At 39.0% G+C, this 26,888-nt stretch overlaps 1 protein-coding gene and 1 long non-coding RNA gene across 2 annotated transcripts in view; one reads left to right on the forward strand and one right to left on the reverse strand.

Moving 5' to 3' along the window:
- The window catches only part of svild (supervillin d), a 57,626-nt gene that overhangs the window by 18,217 nt on the left and 12,521 nt on the right, over window positions 1-26,888 (reverse strand). Inside the window, exons 2-8 of the mRNA XM_028029640.1 lie at window positions 21,573-22,051; window positions 18,086-18,120; window positions 15,453-15,496; window positions 9,045-9,142; window positions 7,330-7,426; window positions 5,598-6,151; window positions 4,087-4,222 (exon numbers count right to left, since the gene is read on the reverse strand). Coding sequence (XP_027885441.1) covers window positions 4,087-4,222; window positions 5,598-6,151; window positions 7,330-7,426; window positions 9,045-9,142; window positions 15,453-15,496; window positions 18,086-18,120; window positions 21,573-21,931 — 1,323 coding nt within the window. The 5' untranslated portion in view covers window positions 21,932-22,051. The remainder of the gene's footprint in view (window positions 1-4,086; window positions 4,223-5,597; window positions 6,152-7,329; window positions 7,427-9,044; window positions 9,143-15,452; window positions 15,497-18,085; window positions 18,121-21,572; window positions 22,052-26,888) is intronic.
- On the forward strand, window positions 6,498-24,529 carry LOC114152025 (uncharacterized). The gene is made up of 4 exons (XR_003597055.1): window positions 6,498-6,509; window positions 6,830-6,836; window positions 13,375-13,382; window positions 24,414-24,529. It is a non-coding gene; the product is annotated as an uncharacterized LOC114152025 (long non-coding RNA).

Below are 26,888 nucleotides of genomic sequence, written 5' to 3' on the forward strand. Positions count from 1 at the left end.
TCCGCTTGATTTTACAGTTAAGTTCAGCATGAATGCCAACATGTCCGCATATAGAAGTCCTCTTTGTCCCATTTTCTCTCTGCTGGTCAATAAAACTATGCATATCACGAGCGACCAGCTGAACTCTGAGGCTTTTACAGTCTGATTAAGAAATTAATGGTATGCTGTCATGGTACAAACACCCAACATCTTCAAATATATACATTATATTTTATAAAACTTGAAATGCTTAAAGCACCACATTAGAGACACTTTTAATCCCATTCAGCGATGCTACCATATATATACACAACTACCTAAACATGAGCTCTATTACAATCTTCTGTCCAGTCATAAACTACAGCTACAAACCTGTCTGGAGTCAATCACAGAGGGGAAATACCTTGGCCTGACGGGACCCCAGAGATGATGAGGCCCCCAAAAACTACAGGTTTTCCCCTTTAACCCAGCTTTACCCTTCAGTATAAACACAGGTATAAACCACCTGTGAAGCAGCAAGATACATTTATCTTAGCTCTGACTTCTCTGTGAGAAACAAAAAGGGAGACAGCTTGTCTGGGACACATGCTGCATGAAAAAAGCAACATAGTAAGTAGGGCTACCCTAATAAATTGGTGCTGATTTCTTTCATTTTGTGAGATTGGTGACAGGCTGACTCATGTCAGATCGATCTTATCCATCAATCATCTCTCTCTGGTCTCTGCTAAAGTCTGAAAATCAGCCATAGCTGAATTTCCATTACAAATATGCACAAAACATTGTCAATGAAAATGTTGTACCATTATCCTCTAACTACTTCTTGTTTTCTTTCAAAAAAGGTGTTTCTATTGCTGCTTTGCAAAATAAACCAATTTTGATTCATCCCAAAAAAAAACAAACCACCACCATCTCAGCACCAAAACCTTTTGATTGAAAAACAAGTTTTTGTCAAAATTGGCTTGTTTCTATTGAGCAAATTTATTTTCAAAATCTCAAATTGCACAGTCGTATGGTCAATGGAAACACAAATATTCTTCACTTTTGACGTGAGAGAGGGCTGACTGACACATGACAAATCAGTCACCTGCCATCTTAGCAATTTGTCAGACAAAATAAATGAATAAATAAACAAATAAATAATTGTTATTGGCCAAAATCGGAATCGACTTGTCAAGTTTTTTCAAGGTTTTGATTGGCCAGAAACTGCAAAGAGTGCACCCCTAATAGTAAGCAAGCCCATGCTAAACAGGAACATGCACCATTTCATGTGCACACACTCACCTGAAGAAATGAGAAAAGGTAGACAGGCAGGTGTCAAAGTCAAAGAAAGGAGTAGAGTCTGTAGGTGTAGATAGGAGCCACAAAGGGCAGGAGGAGCTAGGAGAGCAATAAAAGAGTAATAAACATAAAGAAAGGAGGGGGAAAAAAAAGAAAATTACAAGCAGAGAATGGGGAAGATGCAGATTACAGTTTCAAGATTTTACATGGAAGACTACAGGAAGTGTGGGTCATTTGCTTAGCATGAAGTGAGTGGGGTGGGAATGTTCATATGCGTATGGAGATGCAAGGACAACAAATCATAATGTGTACAAATAAATAATTTATCTTCAAAGTGGAAGGATATAAAACCAGCTTTCTAAAAGCTACAAATGAAGAAAGAAAAAAATATTATGCAGCAGGCTTTCACAGACAATCCGGTTTTTGTTGATTTGTTGACTTATTACGGGTATATAAAACAAAGACATCTTAAAGGAAAATCTTGCATTTCCAATTTATTTATGGATTTAATATAACATGTTTGAAAAGTCTACACAAGGGCAGACCTTCATTTACAGCCACAGAGCAGCTTTTTCTATGTTGTTTGCTGACCTTTTGTAACCCCCCCCCCAAAAAAACAAGATGTCATCATCAGTTATCAAAACATTGTTACAACATATGAGTAACAATTATTCTTCATGACTCAACTTGCCTCGTTTTAAATCAAATTTACAACCAGGCATCGCTTTACAACACCAGGGTGTAGAGAAAGGCTTAGCAGGTCTAACAGGAAACATCTGGACCTAATCACAGCCTCAACCCTACATGTTTTATTCTTCGTCATTTCACATTTCAACCAAAGAGGACAAACATCTGATCCAACTGTGTAAGCTTGAATTAAAACAAACACTAGAACTTCAAATAAACAAAGCAGTTTTCTCAAAAGAGAGAGAAATAAAAAATGGAACGACCAAGTGTGAGCTGAGGAAGAGATGGCTTTGGTGCTCGTATCCGTGTTTTTCAGATGCAGACATCATATTTAAGTAAAGGCCATAATTTCAGACAGAAATAAAAGGAAAAGCCCTGAAGACCTTCTGGACAACTGCTTGGCCCTCGCTCATGCGTTGTAAATGCAAATTTTTACGCCATTAATGGAAAGTTCACAAAATCTCCACGGATTTGTGCTGATGTATCATAATCAAGACCGACCACACAAATAAAATATGACATCATAATTCAGCATGTGACAGAGGAGGGGAGTAGGGTCTAATTTTGTTGAGCAGCTTTTTCCAGACATGGAGAGGATCTAAGGTTAGCTCATCTTTGGATGAAGTTTGAGCTCAAACCAGAAATCCCAAAAGGGGATCACTGATCTTCACAGACAGAGTCAAAAGATGCTCTACATAGATGCACAACGTGGCACAACGTCTTGTATGTACATGAGTCAGTAGAATAGTTAAAAATAAATAAATAGCGTGTCGTTTACTTTCCACTTACAAGCTCTTCTGTGCAGGTGCTTATATTTTCCCTGAGAAGGGTGTGTGAGGTGCATAAGATGATAACATGCACAACTAATCCAGGATTCGTGGTACAAAACTGTTTGACCTGAAAGTTTATACAAATATTGGCGAGAAATTCAATTACGTGGTGAACACAAAAAGCTGGCATGTGGAGAAATCTATTTTTCTAACCTTCAGAAGAGGAGAGAAAAAGTGAGCAGAAAAGCCAGAAAAAGAAGGATGCATTAGGTTGGAGGCTTTTCAGGTGTTTGGTCATGGTGTAGAATTTTATTTTTACAAGTGGAGGGAAGCTGTGGGTTTCTATTCTCTTCGGGAGGTAAGCTGAGCTCTGGATCGCCGCTCTTAAACCTGTTGCAACCCCAGAGCTCTGAACCACACGCTCTCCTGGCAGCGGCCGGAGGAAATATGCTGATTCAGCAGACGGAGAGACATGTCCACAGCCAAGTCGCCCCTTACTTCTGTCGCCCCTTGGCTATGTGCAGAAGCACATAGCCAAGTAGAGGCTGAAGTGTTTGGCTGGGTTCGCTCATTACTGCCACTTCTCCAAATCCCTAAATAAAACTTGGTGCCATCATAAAACCGATGCAATGCAATAAATGTGGCTTTTATCATCGAAGTCTGAGTAAGAAAACAATAAATATGTGCTTTGGCTTTGTCATGTCAGAAACAAACTAATGAATGCGAATGATTAAAATCACACCACCAAACGCATAAAATATCCTTTGGTTTAAAAAGCTGCTGTGACCCTCTGAGACCCAAACACTTTCCATATATTGGTTGTGCCTCATTACTTCACAGAGACAAAAACACCAGACTTTTCCAGAGAGAAAGGAAAAATGGAGAGAATATAAGCAAAGACAAAAATGAGTACGAAAGGAGACAAAGAAAAACTAGAGGAAAGATGGAAAAAGGAAAGTCACAAAGAAGATAATGAAGGAAAGAAAGGAGGACACAGAAGGAAAGAATGATGGAAGGAAGAACAAAATGAAGGACAAATGGACAGAATATTGAGATAAAATGATATTGAATACTTTCTGGAAAGAGAAATATTTTCTCTTAATTATTTTTCCTTTGTTTATACATTTCCAGACATGAAGAATACTGAAATCAGATTTTGAACTGGGTCAACTATAACTACCAATTCAGCTTCCAGATTCCTAGATGATGCTTCAATGTTGTTTAAAAATGTTCAACTGAAATTTGGTTCCACTTTATTACCAAATCTGTTCAAAAAGCAGAACATTTGCTGCAAATTTTTGATATTTTATTTGATTCTTGTCTTTAAATAAAAACAGCGTTTCTCTGTGATAACCCCGGTGTGGGAACTAACCTTTTTCATCCAGGCATTCTCGGCATCGTGAAGCTGGGTGAAGCGATCTGCCAGTGACGTTTGGATCATCTGCGACGGTTTGGACTTCCTTGTTCTGTCTTTCTTTTCACCGTCCTCGCCAGACAACAGAGCTAGTCTGAGAAATAGAAAAGGTGTCACTGTAATTGCGGAGCCCTTCAAACTTGATCCAAACAGTGTTTGCTTGTCTTGTTGAAACACTTTATTATTTTGTGTCAAAAGTAAAAGTAGTGAAAAGATTTCAGAATGAAATCCAACGATCAAAAAAAATGTTCCAACTGTTTAGGTTTAAGCCCAGTTTAATAGAACTCAAGTCAGTTTGCCTGGAAACATGCCCGTGCAGAGGGAGCTTATTGCAGAACCGCAAGTGTTAAAGGAAGATTCGATCCAGAGCCTTTAGAGTTCACAAAATAAACATCAGCGAAAATACTGTAGCAGTAATTAGAACCACTGCATAAAACCAAACATGCCACAATTAAATGAATCAAAATGTCCCCAAAGCATCGGTGGACTGACAGGGGCCACAGGGGGATTCCAGGTAGATTCCTGGTGGATTCCAGGTAGATAGATATCATATATTATTAGAGCTTATTTAATAAAATAGCAGAAATTTTGCTTATTTCATAACTTCATAACCAGCAACCTTCTCTCCTCTGGTCTGTTTAACAGCTATAGTCTCAGATCAACTCAGCCCTCCAGGACTGTCAGCAGCAGAAACAGCAACTTTTTACCTGTTGGGGGAAATATAGACTACATTTGCTTTGCATTGTCCCCTCATGATGGCAATGATATAGTAGAATCCAATTGAATTCTTGATTAATATCTTTTGTTGCTATGTTGTTGTACGGTGTTTTAAGATCTTGTTCAATGTGCCCTTTTTTAACTTTGAGCCCCTGCTCCGCCAAAGGTCTCTGCACGGCTCTGCCTGGAAAGTTCGGTTCATTTGTGAATGTGCAGTCAATCTGCAAACTCTGGTCCATCTAAAAACCGAAGTCTCATTTCGGTTGAAGTGAACTTTGGTGAGGTTCGAATGCGTATGTGAATGCAAGCGTACCAGAGACCAACTGAACTACAGCGCAGAGCATTCTGAGTAAATACAACCAAAGCATGTCTAGCGCTACAATGAGAAGTGGCCAGTGGTCTTTTACCGACGACAAAAGAGAAATCCTACAACCGCTAAAATCTGACACTACTCCATTGTTGTCTACACATTGCGAAGGTGCTAAGTTGTGCTCATGTCTACGTCTGAGGTTTTTGTGTTGTTTCCTTCAGTGGCTCTTGTTGCAGCACCACTAGAGGCAACAGATTTTTCAAAGGGTTTGAATCGTTTGACACAATGCAGTGAGAAAATGAACCACACCAGCTGAAAATGTAACAAAAATGTCAATTTTTGTCCCGAATCAAAACTATTCTACCAGACTATCAGATGTTTTATTTGCTGGGATTTCACTGTTTGATTCCATTACTATGTGCGTGTCTGTGCATATCCTGACCTGTGTTTCAGCGCAGAGCCTTGACTCTGATCCAAGCTGCTCTCCAGCTCGTCGACGTCCTCGGACACGGTCGACGTGGTCTCCAGGCTCTCATCGGGCGACGGACTCCGCATCACCTCAAAGCTCTCTCTGCTGCTGGTGCTGCCACCGCTGTTCTTCTCCTCTTTGTGCACGCTGAAGCTGCCACCATCTGGGATGTCATCAGTTGGTGAATCGTCCTCTTTATAGCTCTCCCTGCTGACCTCTTCCTCAACATCCTCCTCTTCTTCCACTTCGTTATCCTCGTCTTCGTCTTCCTCTTCTCCTTCCTCCTCGCTCTCAGGGTGGCTCAAAGTGACACTAGTTTGCCGGGAAGGCATCCCGGTTGACATGCTCTCGCTGTGGTCCGACTCCACGCTGGTGGAGCGGCTCTTCTTTAGGATTCCCTTGATGCCTTGAGGCCCAGAGTCTTGGCGCTGCAGCGAAGGTGCAGACTGGCTGAGCGGACTGGAAGGGGGCGACACATCCCTGCTCTTGCTGGGGGGAGAAGCTCTGTCTGACAGGAAACTGAAAGGCTGCAGCAGGGGAAGAAGAAGAAACATAATTTAACTGTCAGTACAACATAAATTTCGTTTCGCCTGGGGACGATAACTCTGTAAGACGACAAGTTTCAACAATTCGTCTTTCTGTTTATTCCACAAAAGACCATTGAAAACCCCAAAGTTTGTTTTGCAGCTCTGAGCCAGCTCCTGCCTTTACTCCATTTCTCACCCATTTGTTGCCTTTTTGTCCTTTCCTGCTTCCATTCAGTACATGTAAACAAGCTAATTTATTAAAAAGAAATGATAAATATCAGAAGATGCTTTCAAAAACTTACTTTTATAATTTTTTGTTTTAAAATACTGTAAAGGCTTAATGTTTGTTAACAAATCTGTAATACAACTGAAAAAAAAAATACAATTTCAGACTTTTTTCCCCTTTTGAATAAAATCAAAACCATTTTACAATCCAACAGGGAACAGATGTTACATAAAATAAAGCTGCAAGACTGAGGTATCTAAAAATATCTAACGCTTTAAAGCTGTGATCAGGAATTTAAGACTGAAACACCAAGCAGCGTATGCAGTGTGAACTCAGTATGTTATCACTTAGGAGAGCCGACAGCAGCTGGAACAGTCCCCACACGTTGTACGGACGGGCCAAAGGTTGGGAGGGAGTGCTGATTTAGGAGGAGAAGCAGACTGTGAGATCAGGCTGAGTGTGACATTGTAATGCTAACCTGGTCTTCTTTAATAAATACTGGAGTGCAGAGTGCGGATGGCTGCGTGTGTATAGGGTGCGTGTGTGGAGTTAAAATCATCACCTGTGGGAATTGGTTTAAGATTTGGGCAAAGTATTAACATTATGTCTGCTTATGGAAAAGAAGGAGTGAGTATCTATGTTGTAAGTCTACATTAAGTATGAATTATAACCTGAAAGTTGACTTCCAAAAAAAGAAAGGAAAAAAAAAAAGTCTAAACTGAACCAGGCCTTAAAAACGCCCAGCCAAACTTCAAGGTGCGTAAGAGTTTAGGAATTGGCTTGCATGAGGTCTTTTTCAGTGCAGGAATATACAATCCATCCAAACACAACCCACAGAGATCCCTTTAATACTGTAGCTGAGTTCATAGATTTATGAAAATGTGATCCAATTCTTAAGCAAATGTTTTAGCTTTTGAGCTGCACATACATCAAATTTCACATTAAAACTGACCTGCTTCTCCTCGGTGGCAGTATTTTCCTGCTGCTCCTTCCAGGAAGATTCCTGTGTTGACTCTTCCATTGCCTTTTCTTTATCAGCATTGGAGAGGCTGAAATTATAAGAAAATAATGCACAAAGCTCATGGGAAGAATACAGAAAAATGGGCAACAATGTAGATTTCACTTATCAAAAAACTTAGGACAGAAAAAGCACATTGAAAAGCAAACTTATATTTAATAAATGAAATTCAAGCTGTATGATACAGGGTGTACATAGGAGAGGCTGAGTATCACTATAAGCTAATCATAGACCACAATTTAAATGCACAATAATTTAGTTGTTCTAATGTAGTAGTAAAATCCCATTTTAATGTTACACCTCCTCCTAATACATATAATTGACAACCCTTCAGAGCAGAAGGCATAGCAAAATGTTCTGAATGTTAATTATAGTTTCCTCATATCAGAACTAGCTGAAACTAGTATCGGCAGATCAGAGTGTCACAAAACCAGAGATCGACAACATTCTGGAGCATATTTACTTTGTGCATTCGGTAGGTTTTCTACCTCATTTAAAGACTGTGAAACAAAGAGTTTAGTCAAAATTTATGTCAACATCTGCATCAGTCATTTCAATCTGGGAAAACAACAAGACACAGTTAGAGATGATGCTTTTGAGAGCACCATCCTGTTTCTAACGAGTCCATTTCTAAACCGATGGGAAACTGATTCAGCATAATCATAAGAGTCAAATCTGTTAATGGTAATGGAAGTCCATTTATAAAGAGCCCCTATAGTTTTATTGACCACTCAATGTGCTTTACACTAAGAGCCACATTTATACAAACAATCCATGCAGCATTTCTGTCTCTCCATTACACACAGATCGTAAATGACAATTAGACCGCCAGTATCTTCCTGAAGCAAACTTTGACATAAAAAATTTAAATCAAACTAAATGTTTTATTTTTCTTTTACAACTGCGTTTCAACTGTAAGTTATGTGTAGGAGGTAGTGGCAGAGCAGCTGCCCCATATACAAGGATAGTTCAAATCCTGAACTTAAGACCATTAAAGCCCACAAGAGCTCCAAAAAAGGGAACTTTCTTTTACCTCAAACTTCACATTTTTAAAGCAATAACTAATGTCAATGTGTTTTTATTTAAAGCGTTTTGTTGTTTTTTAAATCAGTGAAAATTCTTATTTTGTGTTACTAAAGTTTGCTAAAAGGGCCAGCGACAAAGTCTTAAGTGGAGACAATAACATGAATTCAAATGCTTCCTGATTGAGCGGGAAGCTGAACAATATGAATGACGAGTCAGACTATATGCAGACAATAAAGAAAAAAATGAAAGAAAACTCAAAGGTTACAAACTGCACTGCTAACTACAGTCTGGCTATCAGTCCAACATTCGCTCCGGTTTGGTGCAAACCATTGTGTGTTTGTATTTTTATAGTCTCATGCGGGCTAGTCCTACAGGTTTACCTGCCTGGTTTATCCCTTCAGCTGCTTATGACATTTGACAGGCATTAAATAGGATCTGTAATAACCTCTGTGCTCCATTCAGCATGCTCTATTTGCTGTGCGTGGGTGGCACTGCGTTCCAAGTTGTTTCAGTCTATTATTAATGTCTGTCCCCCAGCTCACAAATTTCATTAGGAAACAAAAAGGTTGGATAAAAATCTAATAAAACAGTCCCACCCACGCTGAAATCACTGAAGCGCTCACCTGGTGGAAGTTCCCTCTCTGTCACTGCTGATCAGTTGATGCTTTGTGCTGTCATCACAGCGCTGGGTGCTGCTACCGTCCACTTTTCCCTCCGCTTCCTACAAATACAGAAGGGTTGGGGAAATAAAGATTAGGCCAAGATATGGAAGAAATCCTGTCAAAGTCCTACTCCAGCTGTAACAAATGTCCCGATAAAGGAAGTGAGTGAATAAATAAGACTCCACCCCTTCTTTTAAGAATTGCAGTTAACCCTTGCAGAGCTCCAGCAAGGTTAGAATGTAGCAAAATGCTGCCCAACTTAAGGAATAAATGTATAAAAAAATACTTAAATGCACTAATACTAATTGTACATTTTTGAGTGAATGCATTTGTAACAAATTTTCATCCATCCATCCATCTTTTGTCTGTTTCATGGAGGGCAGTCAGGTAGCTGGTGGAGAAAAAATCTAAACATGAATGGACTGGTTTCCAGATTTAAAACACAGAAGTCCTAAAGTTGAGTAATTTGTTGCCCAAAAATATAAAGTTGCATATTTGGGATTCCTTTGGCTTTAAACAGGATAAGAGAGGTAAACTACAGGATGTAAGCAAAGCGCCTTTCCAACGTTTCAGCAAAGGACTAAAACACGACAAACTTCCTTGAGCGTTAAGTGTTGATTACACTACGCAATCACCAGGTGCAGCAGCTCCATCGTCAAGCTCTGATAAAGGTTTTCACCAGCAGAAATACAAAAAAATAGAAAAAGGACAGGAAACTTAAAAACTCAATTCAACTGAATCATCCAGTTACAGAGAATGCCTTAATGAATTAACTTGAAACATATTTAAATTTCTTCTCCCAGCTGGGTTCAAAACTACTACCTGTATTACAAAACCTCACAGTATGTTTCCTTAAAAGGCAAAAAAACCCCAAAACAGAATATGCAGGCTGCACCTGAAGAAAAACTGAAAACTGACATCGGCCAGAAACCTGATGGGTGCATCTCCAGATATAACCATGTGGCAACTTGTTTTAGCACGATACGGGTTACATTTTCACTTCAGGGACCTTTAGCAGAAACCACTGCAACTGTTATAACTCTCCTCTGTTTCTAGTGCACGTATCAAGGTAAATGTCATAAACAGGTGGACATTTACACCAGAAAAAGGTCAAGTAGGAAGAACATTTGATATTATACTGAATCAACAGAGTGTTCCTTTTGGGATCAAACATGCAAAACACATTTTGGAAAGATTGAGTTTTCTCAACATCGTATTTCAGTCATCTCAGTTAAACTCCCTCATTGTACATATTTTCTGCAGGTTTCAACTGTCATAGATTTTAAACCCTAACCCTGTCTGTGGAGAGTCAAACTTATATTTCAAAGCTGTATGTTGGAATATTTCAAAGTTTGTATGTTGGAATGCTGTGGAGCATCATTGAAAAATCTGAATTTATGGCCATTGAACAGCTGGTTGTAATCCTGATGGACGCCGCAGTCCATCTCACCTCTGCAAAACGTTTTGAGTGAAGTCGCTGTGCAAGACTCCGAAGATACATGGCATTTTATTTTCATGAGGGGACCATTCTGTTCCTTACCATCTTAGCAGGGTAATGGGCAGGAGAAAGTCAAGCAACATTCAACATCCTTGGATGTAATTTACATAAAGATAATGCGAACTGGATTCCAGGGCATAAAATGTCTAGATAGCATGAGGGAAACCCAGTTAGAATGCTTTTAAATGGGTTTAATTCTTTGTAAATTGCTCTTTGAAGATCCCATCTGCAGATTTTTGAAAAGATATAAATCCAGGAAACATAAAGAATTGCTTAACTATGCACTTGCTGGGATTATTGTGGGCTCTGAAGTGTGTTTGAGGCATGTCTAGAGTTGCTCTTGTTTCCCTTGAAAACAAGCAGTGATATGTTTCCTTCAGAAACATTCAGCTTTTTCATGGAATCCATTGTTCCCTCAACCAATAAAATGTTCCCTCTGTGCCTAACTGCCTAATTCTGCACTCCGTTTTTCCTCTACTCAAAACACTTTATTGTGGCCAGATGTTGTGTGTGCTAACATTGTCAACCTTTTGTAAAGAGGATGAAGTTGTTTTCTGCTGATGAGTTTCTCATAAAGTTAGAATTTTGTTGGACTTTCTCAAACCATGAGAAAATCCTTACATAAACATGCAAACTGCTGCACATCATTGTACGCCTCTCCATTTAATACTGCAAATTTGGTCGTTTCATGCCTCTTTTCCAGGGATGAAATAGTCATTTGCAATCCAATGACTATTGCAGATGCAATAGTCATTGCATTTGACTATTGCTTAGTGAAAGTTGGTGGACCACCAACGTTTTAGTGAAAGTTGGTGGTCACTTTCGCTAAAAATAATTCCCTGAAGGATGCTGTTAAAATAGGTTGGTGGTAACATTTCCAAAATACTGGTTAGAAATTTGCTTTATGATCATATCAATAGTTTGACAATAGTTTGTTTTTTAAGGTTTGATTCATGTTAAAATGTACCTTTGAAATTTTTCTGTGTTCTCCTTTTAAGGATTTTATGCAATGAGTTTTAATTAACCATTTAAAAGTATGAAAGGAGAGCTTTGGGGTTTTTTTTTCCTCTGCTGGGCTGTAGTTTATACTGTCTTGGAAAATGTGGAAAAAAAGAAAGCTCAAAGTTGTGCGTGATAACACTATAAACAGGGTAGATAAATAGCATCTCAAAAGCTAAAATAAATATCTGAACTACAATTCCCAAAGCCCAGAAAGTTGCAAACGAGGCTCCATAGATGGACAGCAGGATCACAAGGAGGGATTTCAAACTGTGTCTTCCATCGATCATAACGGGCAGCTATCAAATTCTTGACTCAAATGTTAACATTTTTGCTCTGCTGTATTAAATCAAATAGCTGTAGTAGTACAGCTATTTGAAGTACCGTATGTTTTCTGTCATTTTAAGGCTTTTTAGGGTTGTTGCAATTATATGACATTGTTTTAACTAAAGTTTTTCTGAGGTCTTCATTTTTTCTCGTTAAAATAATTTAACAAATCCCATGTTGCTGTTGGTTGTCACAAAACCTCAGGTTGTGTTTAACCATGTCAATCTTTTTAAATGGGTAAGGTCGCTCTACGTCAAGGCAACACTTTTGGCCTCAATTACATATTAAAAGAAATTGGCTGAGGATTTTTGAGAACAACAAATCCTGTCCTCTACGAATGACCATGCATCAACTCATAACTCACATATGGAGTGTTTCGTATCAGTTTTCAGTAATCATTTGAAATAATTTGCCATTACGATCAAATTTTGTGTCGTTTCTGTACAGAATAAAAGAAACCTTCTTTAAAACCATTTAAAACCATTTTTAAAATGATTTCAAAACTAGTCCAACCTACTCAATGAATAGACAGGAATTTGTCCGTTTCTGTCTTTTTAGATCTACTAGCGAGTCTTTTTCACACATGCTGAGAGTGAAGCTTGCAGCTGTGAGAGTAAACACTTTAGCAAACCCCTGGCGTGACCTGGTGAGGATAAGTGGGCCTCCAGCTGTGAAGAAAATACCTAAAATTGTGTAAATACCCCAAATTAGAGAAGCCTCTTACAAGCTAAGTGCTGCCCACTGATCTTTGAGAGAGGAAGTTGTTTTCTACACAGCAGGATTTACCATCTTCTTCAAGAAAGATTTTCACTGAGAAAAGTGAGAAAAATCCAATTATAAGCGAGTTAATTCTCTTTGAAGAAGTGTATTTTTCTGTTTGCATTTATGCTAAAAGGTTGACAAACTGAAACTCAACTCTGATGCCATCTTCTCTGACTTAAACACTGACTGACTTTTCAGCAGAAACTGTGGAGGAGGCATAAACGACCAGAGTGAAGTGAAGACAGACAAATGGCAGTTTTCAATACAGTTAACCATCAAATGAGAAACTGTGCAATAACATATATCAGGGAAAATCACGGATGGGATAGAGCATTGTGAGTACGACGGGAACCTGCTTTCCCACAAAGTTTGTTTGTTGGAGCAACTTGCTACCATCTGGGTTTACTTGGCCAAGATTGGCTCTGCTGCTGGTCTGTAATCGCTAAATTAGACCAGCTATTTACATCAAACATCATGAAACCAAACCACTTCTGAAACCTAAGCAGCCTGGGAAAACCAGATATGTGTCCATAGTTCATTTTCAAGCTAACATGTGCAGATCTCCCCCAGGATTTGGGACATTTTCAAATTTTGTCCATAGATCATCTTTTAGCATGAAGAAAAAAAAAATCTTCCCACAACTGCTTTAATCTCTCCATAGATTGTGCATGCTGAAGTCATGAATTTGGCCAGGTTTGCAACCAGGTGCAAGAGTGTTCGGCGTGCTAAGAAATGGCTCAATTTGTTATTAATGGAGCTAAGCTTCCAGAGAAGAGCTGAAGTGTGCAACAGCTGCTCTGGAAAAGGGTGGGAGTAAAGCACCGAGTGAAATGGAAAGAACTAAACACAGGCACAGTGTGTGACATCACCCACAAATCTGCGTGTTCAGGTTTTTGGAGCTTGAATTTATCCTGTCAGTTTGATGGCTTTGGGGATTTTCATACTTAAATACTAGCAAAATAGAAGGACCACTCAGAAAGACGTGAGCCGTTTAAATTTATAACAATAAATACCAAAAGACAGGTGGAAGTCATTCATACAGAATACTCTGCAATTATTGTCTAGTGATGAATGTAAAGGTGAGGAGGTGACACTGAGTCGACTGACTTTTCAATGCTGAAAAAGGTTCATATTTAAAGGTTTTCAATAAGTAACTAATTAATTTAAAGAACTGAACAACTCGTATGCTCTTGTTTCTAATGTTTCTATGGATTCACACTGACTTGAGCTAGTTTCTTTCAGGTGCAAGACAGACTAAATAGTTTGCTATATGCAAAATGCAGACAAAAATGTGCTTAGAATACCTTGAAATTAAAATGTTACGCTACAATAGAAGAACATACCCTGATTGAACTGTAATAGTAATTCGCCATTTTTTAACCCCTTCCAGGACAAATTCAAACATGCGTTTATTACTATAATCGGAAAACCTTAAGAGGACAAAAAAGTCAATTTCTAATGATCATCCCTGCAATTTCCCTGTGGGGTCGGTGCTTATCTCTAGCAACTAACTGATGAGAGGCAGTGCACTGCAGGAGACCACAGAAGGCAAACTGGGGCAGTTTAGAGCAGCCAATAAACATGTAATTGCTTCCATAACTACTTTCCAATTTTATACTTTTGTGGCTTCCATTGTATCATATTCCAATTTTCCAAGAACAAAACAAACCTATTTGCCAAAGGACATTTTGTACTGATCATACATCAGTGTGCCACCCATTATGGGGATGTTTCGATTTACTTTGGTTTAATCAAAGATGCAGAGATGAAAATCAGAGCCATAATCAAGGTGAAAGGAAGCAGAGAAGGGATGAAAAATCAAGGCAGATGTATGAAATGATGCACAAAAAAAAAAATAAATCAAAGGTCCTAATTGACCTCACACCAAGATTGGAACTTAGGACCTTCTTACTGAAAAACAACAATGCTAACAACTGCAGCGCCATGCAGCCGAAACGAGACAGAGGCAAATTAAAACGCTTAAAATCGCTACTCATTAACATACATTGCCAATGGAAAGCGAACAAAGTTTGTACACGTCTTGAAACCATACTGATAATTTGTAAGTAATGTCAAGCTCTTCGGAAAGCAATCCGCACCGCCGTGACAGATGTCAAAACAACCTATGCACGCATTAACTCCTGTAAAACTTGTCAAAGACAAACAGTTGGCAGCCTAATGTCAGTTGTATTTGATTTCAATAATTGTCGATTTCAAAGATTTCAAAAATGGTCATAAGATGAAACATAGTTGGCTGTACAAGCAGACAAGGATGCAAACCAAACCAAAACCTTTTGATGAGGACAGAAGATTGCAATTGATTTTAACTGTCATACTTCATAAGTAAGATGCTGTTTATGACATAATGACAAATCATGTGGCATGAATTCAGGTTAAGTGGATGATTTGATCAAATCAACACGCCAGGAGCGAGAAGATATGGGTTGTTTTCTAAGCTAGCCAAGTTTTAATATCTTTTTTAATATCTATGAGGCCCAGCTAGATGAGCTACTTCCACAGAAAAACTAGTTTGACTTGAACAAGTAGAAGCCATGGTGTGGGTTCCCCGTGGGTACACTGTCTTCATCCCACAGTCCATAAACCCGTCTGTTAGGCGAATTGGTTATTTTAAATTGCCTCTAGATATGATTGCATACTTGCATGATTGATGGTAGTGCCTCTCTCTGTTTTGCCCTGTGATGGAGTGGCAACATGTGTGGAGTGTGCACCCTTTAGGGATGGGCGGGTTCAGGATATGGATGGATAAATGAATGGATTCTTACCTTAAAATACGGCATCTTGCCTGCAGAATCTGAAGCCTTCTCAGCTGAAAAGGACACAAGCAAGCTTCAAGTTTATAATGAGGTCAACAATGAGGATTAAGATTCTCAAACAATAATGTGTAGCATGCAATAAGTAAGAGAAAAAAGTTTGATTATGATTATTTGTGGTTAGTTGAAAAGAAAAATAATAATCTAACACCCTGCATGCAAATGTTGCTCTGAAATATATAAAAAAAAAACATGCAAGCTTAAACATGCAGTCTTTTCCAAACTGGCTTGTCATAAATTGGCTTCGTTCTCTACATAATGACTTGCACAGAGAAATGCTTGCACATTTTTATGAGTCGAAGTGGAAGTTGTCCTCACAAGGGACAACATGGGGATAACATCTTGAAAAATGTAAACAGTGTCAACATTGTTAACTTCAGCAACTTAAGCTGAAGACGGGAAATAGAAAACTTGGCCTCATGTTCAGTTTTACAAGTCAATAATGGCTCAACAGCTCATAATAATAAAAACAATATTAATAATATCAGATTTTTCCATGCAAAGGAACACATTCCCTTAGTGCTTAGGCATCTGTTCAAGGGAAAGGTAGAATCAGGTCTCATATGAGCTACTTGATGAAAACCAGCACCAAGATTATCATCTCCTAATACGAACATGAGGAATCTATTACATTTAACTATCTCCAAACGCACCATTAATTTCTTAATTCACCACAATTCCATCCATTCTTTCTCTTTAAATCTGTTTTTATTTTCTTTTTTAACAAAAATAATGGCTTGCCTCTGACAAACTAAGCGCTTCAAATGAAAGAGGAAAAATCCTCCAGGTTCTGATTTATGCTTCCCAGCTCCCCTGCTGTTTGGAGCTTAGCATGAGTTACTTCAAATGAGGAAACATTAAGCATTGCAGAATGGTGACTCCACTCAAACTGCACTCATAGTTTTGACTTGAATCCAGTGTTTTCCTTTTAGATCATCAGTGATTCAAGGCCAAAGCTGGAGGGAGAGGGAGAAAAGAAAACCAAAGCAATGGAAAAACTCCCACTAAAGTTAACAGACGATTCAGTAAGTGTTTGCATCTGTCCTTCAAGATGGCCCTCTTAGAGCTGTGGAGAGATTATTGGATCGACCTTTAACCTGGAGCTGAAAATATAAACAGATCTAAAGCTTGTAAGCTCTGAGAATAGGGCAGTATTTATATCAGCTTTATAAAACCAGGAGAAGAGGGGAAGTCCTCCCTGCATTAACAAAAATCAAAACTAAGAGTATTTACAAACTGTGTGCAATTAAATGGTTTTGTGGTCGCAGTTTAACAAAGTTGAGTCTGGGTAAGCAGTTCAGAATAAATCGGCTGAATGATCAAGGAAACTCTTCAAGTAAACATGAGACATTGTCAGGCAAAAACGTCAACCATAATGCCAGCAAGTTTTTTAGCTAAATAAATATACTGACAGTAAAAACCTTAATTGTCTCCTGTCAAACAATTTACCAGCAATGTTTCTGCAATTCTAAGCACACCATAAATATGTCAGTGTTTCAGCCCAAATTAAGAAAAAGATCATCAAAATGTCTGTGTAATGTCAGAAAAATCCAAATGTGTCTTTAATCCTGGGCCGGGTTGAAGGGGCAGCAGAGAAGCCCAGACATTTCTCTCCCCAGGCACTTGGACCAGCTCCTCCAGGGGAATCCCAAGGCCTTCGCACACCAGATGTGAAACATAGTTCCTGACATGTTTATTTAATTTCTCAAACAGAATATAAAAGTGAAATAACTGCAATAAATCTGGGACTGACTCTGGTTTCATGCTTTAAACTCTTCAAAATAAAAGGACAGAGTGGCTTCCTCGTTGCAGGACACACAAACTATCGCACCACCCTCCCTCACCTCTTGATGTGCATAGACAGTTGTACACAACTTTAGCTTCAGTTGGTGAAGCTAAAATGAGACATTTTCTTGTCAGGCATCTCATCGGGCTACCAGAGGACCTATGAGCACCTATTGGTGATGAAGGCATCTTTAGAAAGCATGTTGATAGGATACACATTTTACACAGACCTTGTGTGGATTGTAAGAACTCCAACAACACATGGTCACAGGTTTCAGTCTGATTGCCACATTGTTTGACATCAGAAGGTTACAAATTGGACAAAATGAGAAAATTAAAGCAATTGAAAGCAACACGGTGGATGATTAGAAGTGAAAGCTGCCAGTGGTCCAATTAAATCATCTCTGTACAACAGCAGAAATTCGAATGTAAAGAATGCAGAACTAAACAAGTGCATCACATAACTGCATATCTGAATCAACAGAAGAACAAACTAGCATAAGCATATTTGCATACACACACAAGAAAAAAGTTTAGACAGAAGGCGGGAAACTAAATGTCAAGCAATACCCCCTTCTTTCTAATTGCAAAAACAAACTCATCATCAGGGATAATAGTTTGCAACATCCCTCCTGACTGGAAGGTTATTACAATGCCAGCATCAATAAGGTGATCTGACATCAGCAGTGAGTGAGCTTAGTGTTCCTTTCAGACTGACTAATAAGCAACAGTTGAATGAGAAAGCAGCATGTGGAACAATAGAGTATCTGAGTGCAGTGAAAGTCGAGGGTTCATCTTACCCTTAGGCTCCTCCGGGTCATCAGTTTCCATCAGCCTAACAGGGTGAGAGAAAGGCAGATATAGATGAGGTTACTCACCAGTGTGATGGAGTAATGGGACTGCATGGCTGTTATAACCAAAGCTTGCTAAGATCTTACAGTAATTTTGCAATCAACTCATTTTAAAACAGTTCAGAAAGTCTTGGAACTGAATAACGGCAGCCATCCAGTTCATTTGTCTCACTTGAAACGCATTCGACACATCAACACATGCGTCTGTTTCAGCTGCATGCTAGCAGTGATGTAACAGCGTTCCCTGGGTCGCATCTGAAGGGAGCAATTCATCTCTAAGTAATGGCCGTTAAAAATGGATGGGGACGGCAGCTGCCTGGGGAAAGGGAAGCAGGGGGGAGCAATGATGTAACAGGAGGAGTAGGGGGCGACGGACGCTGGTGACACAAAATGGGAATCATAGTGGACATCTGGAAGGGGTCAAAGGTTAATGAAGGGCAGAAAGTGGCAACGTACAGATCAAAATCAAGGCCTTAAGCTAGGGTGTAGAGGTAAATTATCTTAGATCCAAACGATTCCCGTCGATTTAAAATCTTTATTTTATCTAAACGGGATTGGACCAATAAGAAATTCAGTCACAGCTAAACATGACTGCATGACATCACTTTAGATCACTTTAGACATGCCTGTCACTTTAGATCAATAAACCTGTGCTATCTGACTATTAGTATGGAGTCAATGTTTGAAAGTGATGCTGGTTAAATTAAACTTTTAATGTGATTCTTTTTGTCTATTATGATCTGTATATTAGTGCTTAAAGCTTTAATATCTGGGCCAGAAGGAGAGTCTCATTGTAAGGTTAAAAGAAAGCATTAACACAAAAATCTATGACATAATTTAGTTTTAATTTAAAAGTTACATATTGACTAGAGTTATAATGAAATATTTATAATTGTTTTTATTTAACCATATAGTTATTTTAGATTTTGTGGAGAAAAGGGGTTTTGGATTGGCAAGCCTTCACAAGGCTATGGAATTGTGGATATAATATATGTAAATAGACTAGATGTATATAGGTACATTTAAATAAGTGTAAAAGTGCAAGTAATTGGTAAGTAACTGTATTCAGTCTGACAACATATCTGCCCTAGCACAGCTATTAAAGATCTTGCCAAAAGTAATCAAAAATAAATAAATCACCACCTCTTTTTTGCCAAAAGATGATTTAGACAATTTTACAAATTTAAAAGATCACTTTTGGTAAAAAAAAGAGAGAAAATTTACTTAGACCATTATTTTTGGAAGGTGACGTTATGATTTGGTTGCTCTAATGTAACACTCCTTTGCAACCACAGGGCAAGGTGACATTGGTCGATTCGACAATCAGCTCTGGAGGAGGGATACATGTATCAGTCGTTCGCTGCCAAGATAAACGGCGGAGAAAGAATGGTTTGCTCAGCAAATAAAGAGGAGAAGACAGGAAGAGAAGACCGTGATATAGAGGAAAGTCAAGAAAGATTTACAATACAGCGGCTCCTTGAAGTGAATTTCCTCTTGCTCCAGTGAATTATGTCATACATTCACTGTTAGATTACAAAAGAAAACACAGAGCAGGAAGGGTTTTATACAGTCCATACAGGATGTTGCACATCAAACATGAGAAGGCAAATTTTTATGCTTTGCAAAAAATAAAAATAAAAAACTGTAAGAAGATTGCAATTTCCAACAACAGGATTCTTTTTGTAATAATCTCACTGATGCATGTTCATCCTGCAATTTAATTGGCTTACTTAATTTGGTGTTAAACTAAGAATGTTTACAGATTTTGTTCAATATAATTAAGCTAGAGCTGCACAATATAATGAATTGCATTCGTCTCTTCAACATCAGTTTGCAATATCATAACTGAAATGGGCAGAGTGCAATATTTTTCAGATATTTTGCATTCACAATCTGAATATCAATGATGTAGTCAGTCAGTTGGATGGACTCCAAACCGACCAAATCGGGTGTATATTTCTAGTAAGTGAGATACTAAAGTTCACAGTGAGAAACAATATGCAATGGTAAAAAAGAAAAGGAGCAAAAACGTGTTATTTCTAATTAATATTTTACTCCAATGGTATCATAATAAAACGTTTTTCTGATTCGGTAAGCTGTAATAAAGGAGTTTCACTATAAGAAGTTGGGGAAAAATGTAACTGCAGACTAAACATAGATTTTGGAATGGCACTCATCAGGTCTGACAGAGTGAAGAACGGCTGTTTGGCTCAGATAGACGTCATAATAGTCAGCTTTCCTTATCACTGAAACCACTCAGTTTCCTTTATACTAACACTTTAAACAAACATGTCGTCAATGAAGACATTAAACAAAGATCACAAAAGTTCTAATTTTTTCTTTTCTACAATAAAATTACACAGATTTTATTTTAGGAACAGATGGATTTTTGTTGTCAGCTGACAAAAACAAACATATTGCTGATTTTCTCTTTGTTTGACACAAACTCAAATCATCCTTCTCCTTTGCTGCTCCCTCTGGCAGTTGCTATAGTTACAGACAAGTTCAGATATGTGCAAGCAGCACAATCCAGTGCTTGATCACAGCTCAAACATCCCAGGTCCTAGGACTGGACATGCTTTTTCTCCACGTATGTGCAAACCCCAGAGGAACATTCCAGGTGAGCAATGAGCAAACTTTAAGTCTTCCAACTAATCCTGATAATGTGGGTTAGTGTTTAACCCCCCAGCTTCCATCACCATATATCAAGTGATTCAAGAAGAAGAAGAATTACTTTATTCATCCCAGCAGGGAAATTATTTCGCAGTTACAGCAAGAATTTTTTATACACGGATTAACACACACACGACGGGAGCTGCGTCTGCAGGCAGCCAGCTGAGCCGGCGCCATTTTTGAAGGAGGACATGCGGCAAAGGTCGTCAGGACAGGGAGTCGAACCCGCAACGTCCGCGGGTCTAAGGCCTCCAAATGTGGGGCGTGCTAACCCCCTGCGCCACCACAGCAAGCCCCAAATCAAGCAGTACTGGGAAAAATGGCTAATTAAAAGTGCTAGCTCTGCCTTGCACGCATCACCATTTTTGGAAGAGCTTCTCTTTGTGTTTACTTCAAACAGTACACAGCACTAAGTGTTCCCCTAATGGGTCAAGCATTCTCCTCAATGCTGTGAAAACAGCAAACTGCTTTATAGGAAGGCTGCCTTCACTTTGCTCAGAGATGCCGCAGAAGGAAGCCATAACGCTTAACTATCTAACAGTTTAAGCAGATGCACATGCAAGTCGGCTCCAGCTAAGAGCTGAGATTTCCACGCTGACGTTTAAATGAAGCACGTATTGCAGTGTGTTTTGTAGCGGCTCTGCCTCCTAAATGACTCTGCCATCTGCAGCGCTGCGTACTGCAGCTCTCATAAACTTTATGTCTCGCTGACTGCCCTGCTCAAACATCCAGCAAAACAGATTTGCGTTTGTTCTGCACTCACCTGAAGCTAGAAGACGCCTTAACGGAGGACACAACCTCTGACTCTGTCTTAAGGTCAGTGTTTGTGTCTAACTCGTGGGTGGCCTCATCACTGGAGTCTGCCACTTTAGTTCTCATCCCTCTCCTGGAGTATGTTGGCTCTGACCCATTATCCTCGTGTTTTTCTCTCTCCTTGGTTCCCAAGGATGCTGTTTCGGATGTCTCACCAATTTTCCGATCCCTTCGGACATATTTAGAGGTGAATTCCTCTGTGTTGCCATAGCGCTCTGCCAACTCCCTCCTCCTTTCTGCCTTGTAGCGAGCGATGCGCTCAGCCTTCGTCTCTGGGGTCGAACTCTGCAAGGTGTCTATTGCATCCATTAGGCAGTTCAGATCTGTCTGAGTGATGAGTTTCTAGGCGAGTGGTTCAACTGATCTGGTTTTTAGCTTTCAGTGGACGCTCCTTGGAAGGCAAGCGGTCACTCCAAAACCATGACAATGCTGCAAACAGAAAAGGAAAGTCATATTAGTTCATGATTGACAAAACAGTTATAGCAACTTGACTCTTGCGCCATAAAAAGGCTGTGTGCAAGCTCCCAATTTATGAAAGTCGCATTAAGATTTTCATTTAAACATTTATTCCACCAACTCACAAAGAGTGGGAGTGGAAAAGAGGGGGAGGGGTGTAAAGGGACTGAGAAAAACATAAAAATAACCTTATAAGCTCATTTTATTGCTTGATTTGGGATTTGCACCAGTGCTAATCACCTACCTTGCAATGACTCAACATTTAAAACAAAAGCGAAGCCAGAGAAATCCAGCACGAGTATAAAAGTGTTTTCTACTCATGTTTTATGCCTCAAATGTGCAAATTATTTTGGGTAAACATATATACAATGCCTTTCCAGCCACAGATGTAATTATTGTATTTTATTGGGATTTTGTGTGATATACAGACCGTGAAGAAGGAAAATGATTCAGCCCAGATTTGCACACAGCAAAAATGCAAAATCTCACCAAGTATTCTTGGTACAGTTTCTAGCTCAAATATTTGAGCGCATGTGAAATAAGACAAAACTGACTTACAATTAATTTTTAAAGCAGGATATGGGAGCTTATTTCAAGTAAATAATCTCTTATTAATTTTTAAAGAGTACTAGGACCGCTGGCGATTTTTTTTCCCCGTATAATGAGAAATTTTCCCCATGTCCAACGCTCCTAAAAACTAAACAGCATCATGAAGAATAATTGTGATAACTTGCTAAAAGTAGCATGTCTGAAATGTAGGAGCTTCTTAAAAGAGACGGAGGCCAGTTCCAAGCTGTCAGATGTCAAGTCAAATTTATGTTATTGTTGATATATAGAGCATTTTTATAACTGAAGGTAAGTTGATTATGCTATAAAATGGAACTATGTGCCTGGAAAAAACATAATACCCATTCTTTAATGCTTTAACTATCTGGTTTGACTGTTGGAACAGCCATTTCTTGACAACTCTGCAATTGATTTATATCCCAACACGTCTTTACAATTCTCCAAAACCTTACCCTGCATCTGTTTCTTCAATAATGTTCTGTACCAACTCTCTGAGCCCTTCATAATAAACTAAATAATTTAATGTGAGGGCTGTTAGGCTACTTGTGATGGCAGCTTGCAGGAACAGATTTAATGAAGGAGCAATTAGAGTAAAAGAGGCAGAAAAGAAATGCAGGATGAGCTTCTAAGAGTTACCCTGTAGAAAAATTAGAAAATTATGCATTCCTTTTGTTTCATCTCATAATAGCGTGCTACTTTGTGTTGGTCTGTCGCATAAAATACCAGTTAAGGGCAATAAAGTTTGTGGTTGTAATAGATTTTAAACAGTACTAATACTTTTGCAAGGAACCTTTAATGGAAGGAATGACAGGCGAGCTGGGTTTGCTTCCACCAGTTGCAATTATTAGATTTGTTAAATTTCCCTTTCTCAACATTTTAGTAAAGTAAAACGTAAAGTAAAAGTAAAAACATCAAATAAATCGACTGCCTTCTGAAAACTAATAGCTTACAGTAAAAAGCTAGAAAAATCACAAGGTTGAGCTGAAGTCACTCTGTTCCATTGAGTAATCTCAGGGCAGAAAACCACAAGTTGGATGGATGTAGAGGCCTGAAAACGACAGACACATAAATACATGCCAGCTGACAACAGCAATAATGATTATGTGCCGTTTCTGACCAATCCACACATCAAGCACAGGGGCTTTTCCACAGACATTTCTCACAGCTAAAGCATGCCTATGATGTCTTAGAACAGTAAAGGGGAAGCGAGCGAGAAAGAGAGAGGTACAGTTACACACTAGAGAGACTCAGATTTAATGAAGCCCCCAGGTCTCCCTCAAATTACAGGGCCTGACCTAACTCAATGTATAACTTCTCACATTTATAAGACATGGGAAAACATAATTCAGAGCGCTGAGCCTGGACAGTGTTGGTAAGGAGAGACTCAAAGTGAAAGAAGGAAGGTAAAAAGGAAAGAATGAGGGGATGAACGAGCTGACTCAAATAGTCTATTCTGCACTGCTGACAAGCTTGAACAAACCTGGAGTTTATCCTTTACGACTCTTTCTGGTGTATAAATACTGACCCAGTATTTATACACCCAGTATTTATTTTTGGCCCCATTAAAAAAAAAATGCTGTAATGAAATACTGAAGTGAACTGTTATTGCCATTTAAGCAGCTGACTAAAGCCTGAGAACCTCTCTTCTCTCGACATTTGAATAAAGAGATTTTCAAAATGCAGGCTTTTTTGAGAGATCAGTTCATTTCAAAGAGCACATTTAAAATATTTGTGAAGAAAATGAAGCTTGGGAAGCTCACATACCTAGCACTAGGATGATACGGTTTTCGAGTCCTTCCCATATCGGCTCAACAGGGCCAAAAGGCCGGAGTCCACCCTGACGACTCTGATGGCTCAAATTAGCATCCCTTCTTCAATTGTAAATGTGGCCGTTGACCGTCAGGCCAGAAGGTAGGAGTGTGAATTGTCCATGTTGGGGGTGGGTATCTATGATACCTACAGGAGATCGGATCTCCTGTAGGTAGTGCTCTTCAGTTTAGTTTTGAAGCATACATGAAGTGTTTTTGGAGAGATGTGACCTTTTGCAGCTGATCCATGATGTTGTGTTGCATTATCCAGGTCATTTTGCCAAATGTACATAGAGTTTGCAAAACATACAATCTGTTTCAAAAAATATGCAAAGGTTTTTCTAAAAGAAATTAGTAATGTTTCTCTTTGAAATAAAGCTAAGAGGGTATAACATGACAGTTTAGAAATAAACTAACCAAATTAATTGTGTTGATCCACCTCAAAAAAATCATGCAAAAAGTGTAAGCAAAAGAAATCTGGGAGACTTTGCACATGCAAATTTGCATGCAGCCTTTTGTGCTGTGGAGGATAAATAGGTGACTGCTTCACCTATTTAGTTCACAAGAACTAATGGCATTTATTTCAGTCATAATCTTGCGGGGGGTGACCAAGGTTCCATCACTATGTGACAGCTGGTCAGCAAACCTGGCAAACATGATTGACATGGCAGCACTGAATGCACATGTGCTTTATCAGGCATGCATTGGGGTGCAGGAGAGACGGGTGGACTTCCTGGTTGAGCTTGCAAAAGAGTTTGGTAACTCTCATGTGAGTGAGAAGAAGGCACACAAGGAGAAACTGCTTCGGCAACAACCTTCCACACCCAGCTCAGGCAAAAGGGCGAAGTGTCAGGTCAACCATCGATGCAGGATGCGTGTCCTGAGGCCGAAACATCATCAGTGACCCCTCACACCCCCACCATGGACTGTTCTCCCTGCTGCCCTCTGGAAAGAGGTTCTGCAGCATCCGGTGCAGGTCCACCTGGTTCCGAAACAGCTTTTTCCTACTTGCCATCAGACTGCTGAACTCTTAACTGGACTGCACTCAAAAACTGGTCTCCACTTTATACCTTGCACATGTACAGAGCTAAATAACTTCTATTTTACTGTCAGTCCTGCACTTTATATTTTATATTTAGATTTATATTCATATTTTATACTGTATTTTATTTTACTCACAACATTGGAACCTCAAACATTATCCTGAGCCGTATGCAACGAAATTTCGTTCTGTATACACCCTGTGCATTGAAAATGACAACAAAGTCAGTCGAAGTCGAAGTCGAAGTCTAAGGAACAATTGTGCAACTGTGAGATGCGTTGAGGCCATTACCAGGGTACTGATAAGGTAATGGCCCTATTTACTGAACAAAAGCACCTGCTAGATAAAATCCTTCAGGCCAGTTGGACTATCTAAGCCGAAATAGGTATATGTCAAAATGGCCTAACTCAAGCCATTCTAGTGCTAGGTCAAATGCTACCTGACATGCTGTTGGCATTTCTCACATCATGAACCATCAACTGTGGTTTCCATGGGCCCACACTTAAAAAACCAAACAGATTACAACAAACAATCAAACTGCTTCACATTGAGATTATTCATTGTATTTAAATTTACTTTCTGCAGACCATTTCAATCTTTGGAAGCCAAACAAGTGCAAATTTATGTACAAAATAGCCTTCAGCAAAAGTCTAATGTTTGTACCTGAAAATTTTAGGTAATAAGACAAAAAATCTGCAAAAGTAAGAAATATTGAAGGGATGAAATGATCACAACCCAATTTAAAACTATGGCCTCATAGGAAAAGAAGTCACATAAACTCAAGAAATTAATCAAACCTCCTCTAAAAATGGTAATATTGACAAACCTGGACTGAAAAAAAAGAAACAAGGAAGCAAAAGTTTAAAAGCTTTCAAAAGAACAACAACTATTTGAAAACTAAATACTGTAAAAGTTTGTGTGACTTGGCACTTCTTCACAACAAAGTATGCAAGAATGCATTTTTCTTTCTGTTTTCCAGTTGTTTTTTCTTTAGTTTTATAATTAATCCAAATAATCCCGAGTCCGACAGAAACCTTTGATGTTCACAGAGACTCTTAGAAAGAAAGACCTCACAACAAGCTGGATAAGCAAAGCAGGAAACATGCCAACAAACTCCCTTATAAAACAATACGATAAAGTCACAGCACCAAGCTGTTGCTCACTCCAAAACAAAGCCAATGGACTGCCTTATGAAGGCAAGAGCTCCTGAGTTTGGATGATGGTTTCAGGACACTTACATAATCACCTAGGCGTCTACCTATAAAAGGAGTGCTACACAGTCCGCTGAAGCCATTTAGACCCAGCACATTTAGGGTGCTTTGTTTGGAAGCTGCCGTAGTTATTTTAAGAAACAAAGAGAGGACTAAAAACATGGTGAGTCATAACTCACTTC

This window comes from Xiphophorus couchianus, chromosome 10, assembly GCF_001444195.1.
Source record: "Xiphophorus couchianus chromosome 10, X_couchianus-1.0, whole genome shotgun sequence".
Lineage (NCBI taxonomy): Eukaryota > Metazoa > Chordata > Actinopteri > Cyprinodontiformes > Poeciliidae > Xiphophorus > Xiphophorus couchianus.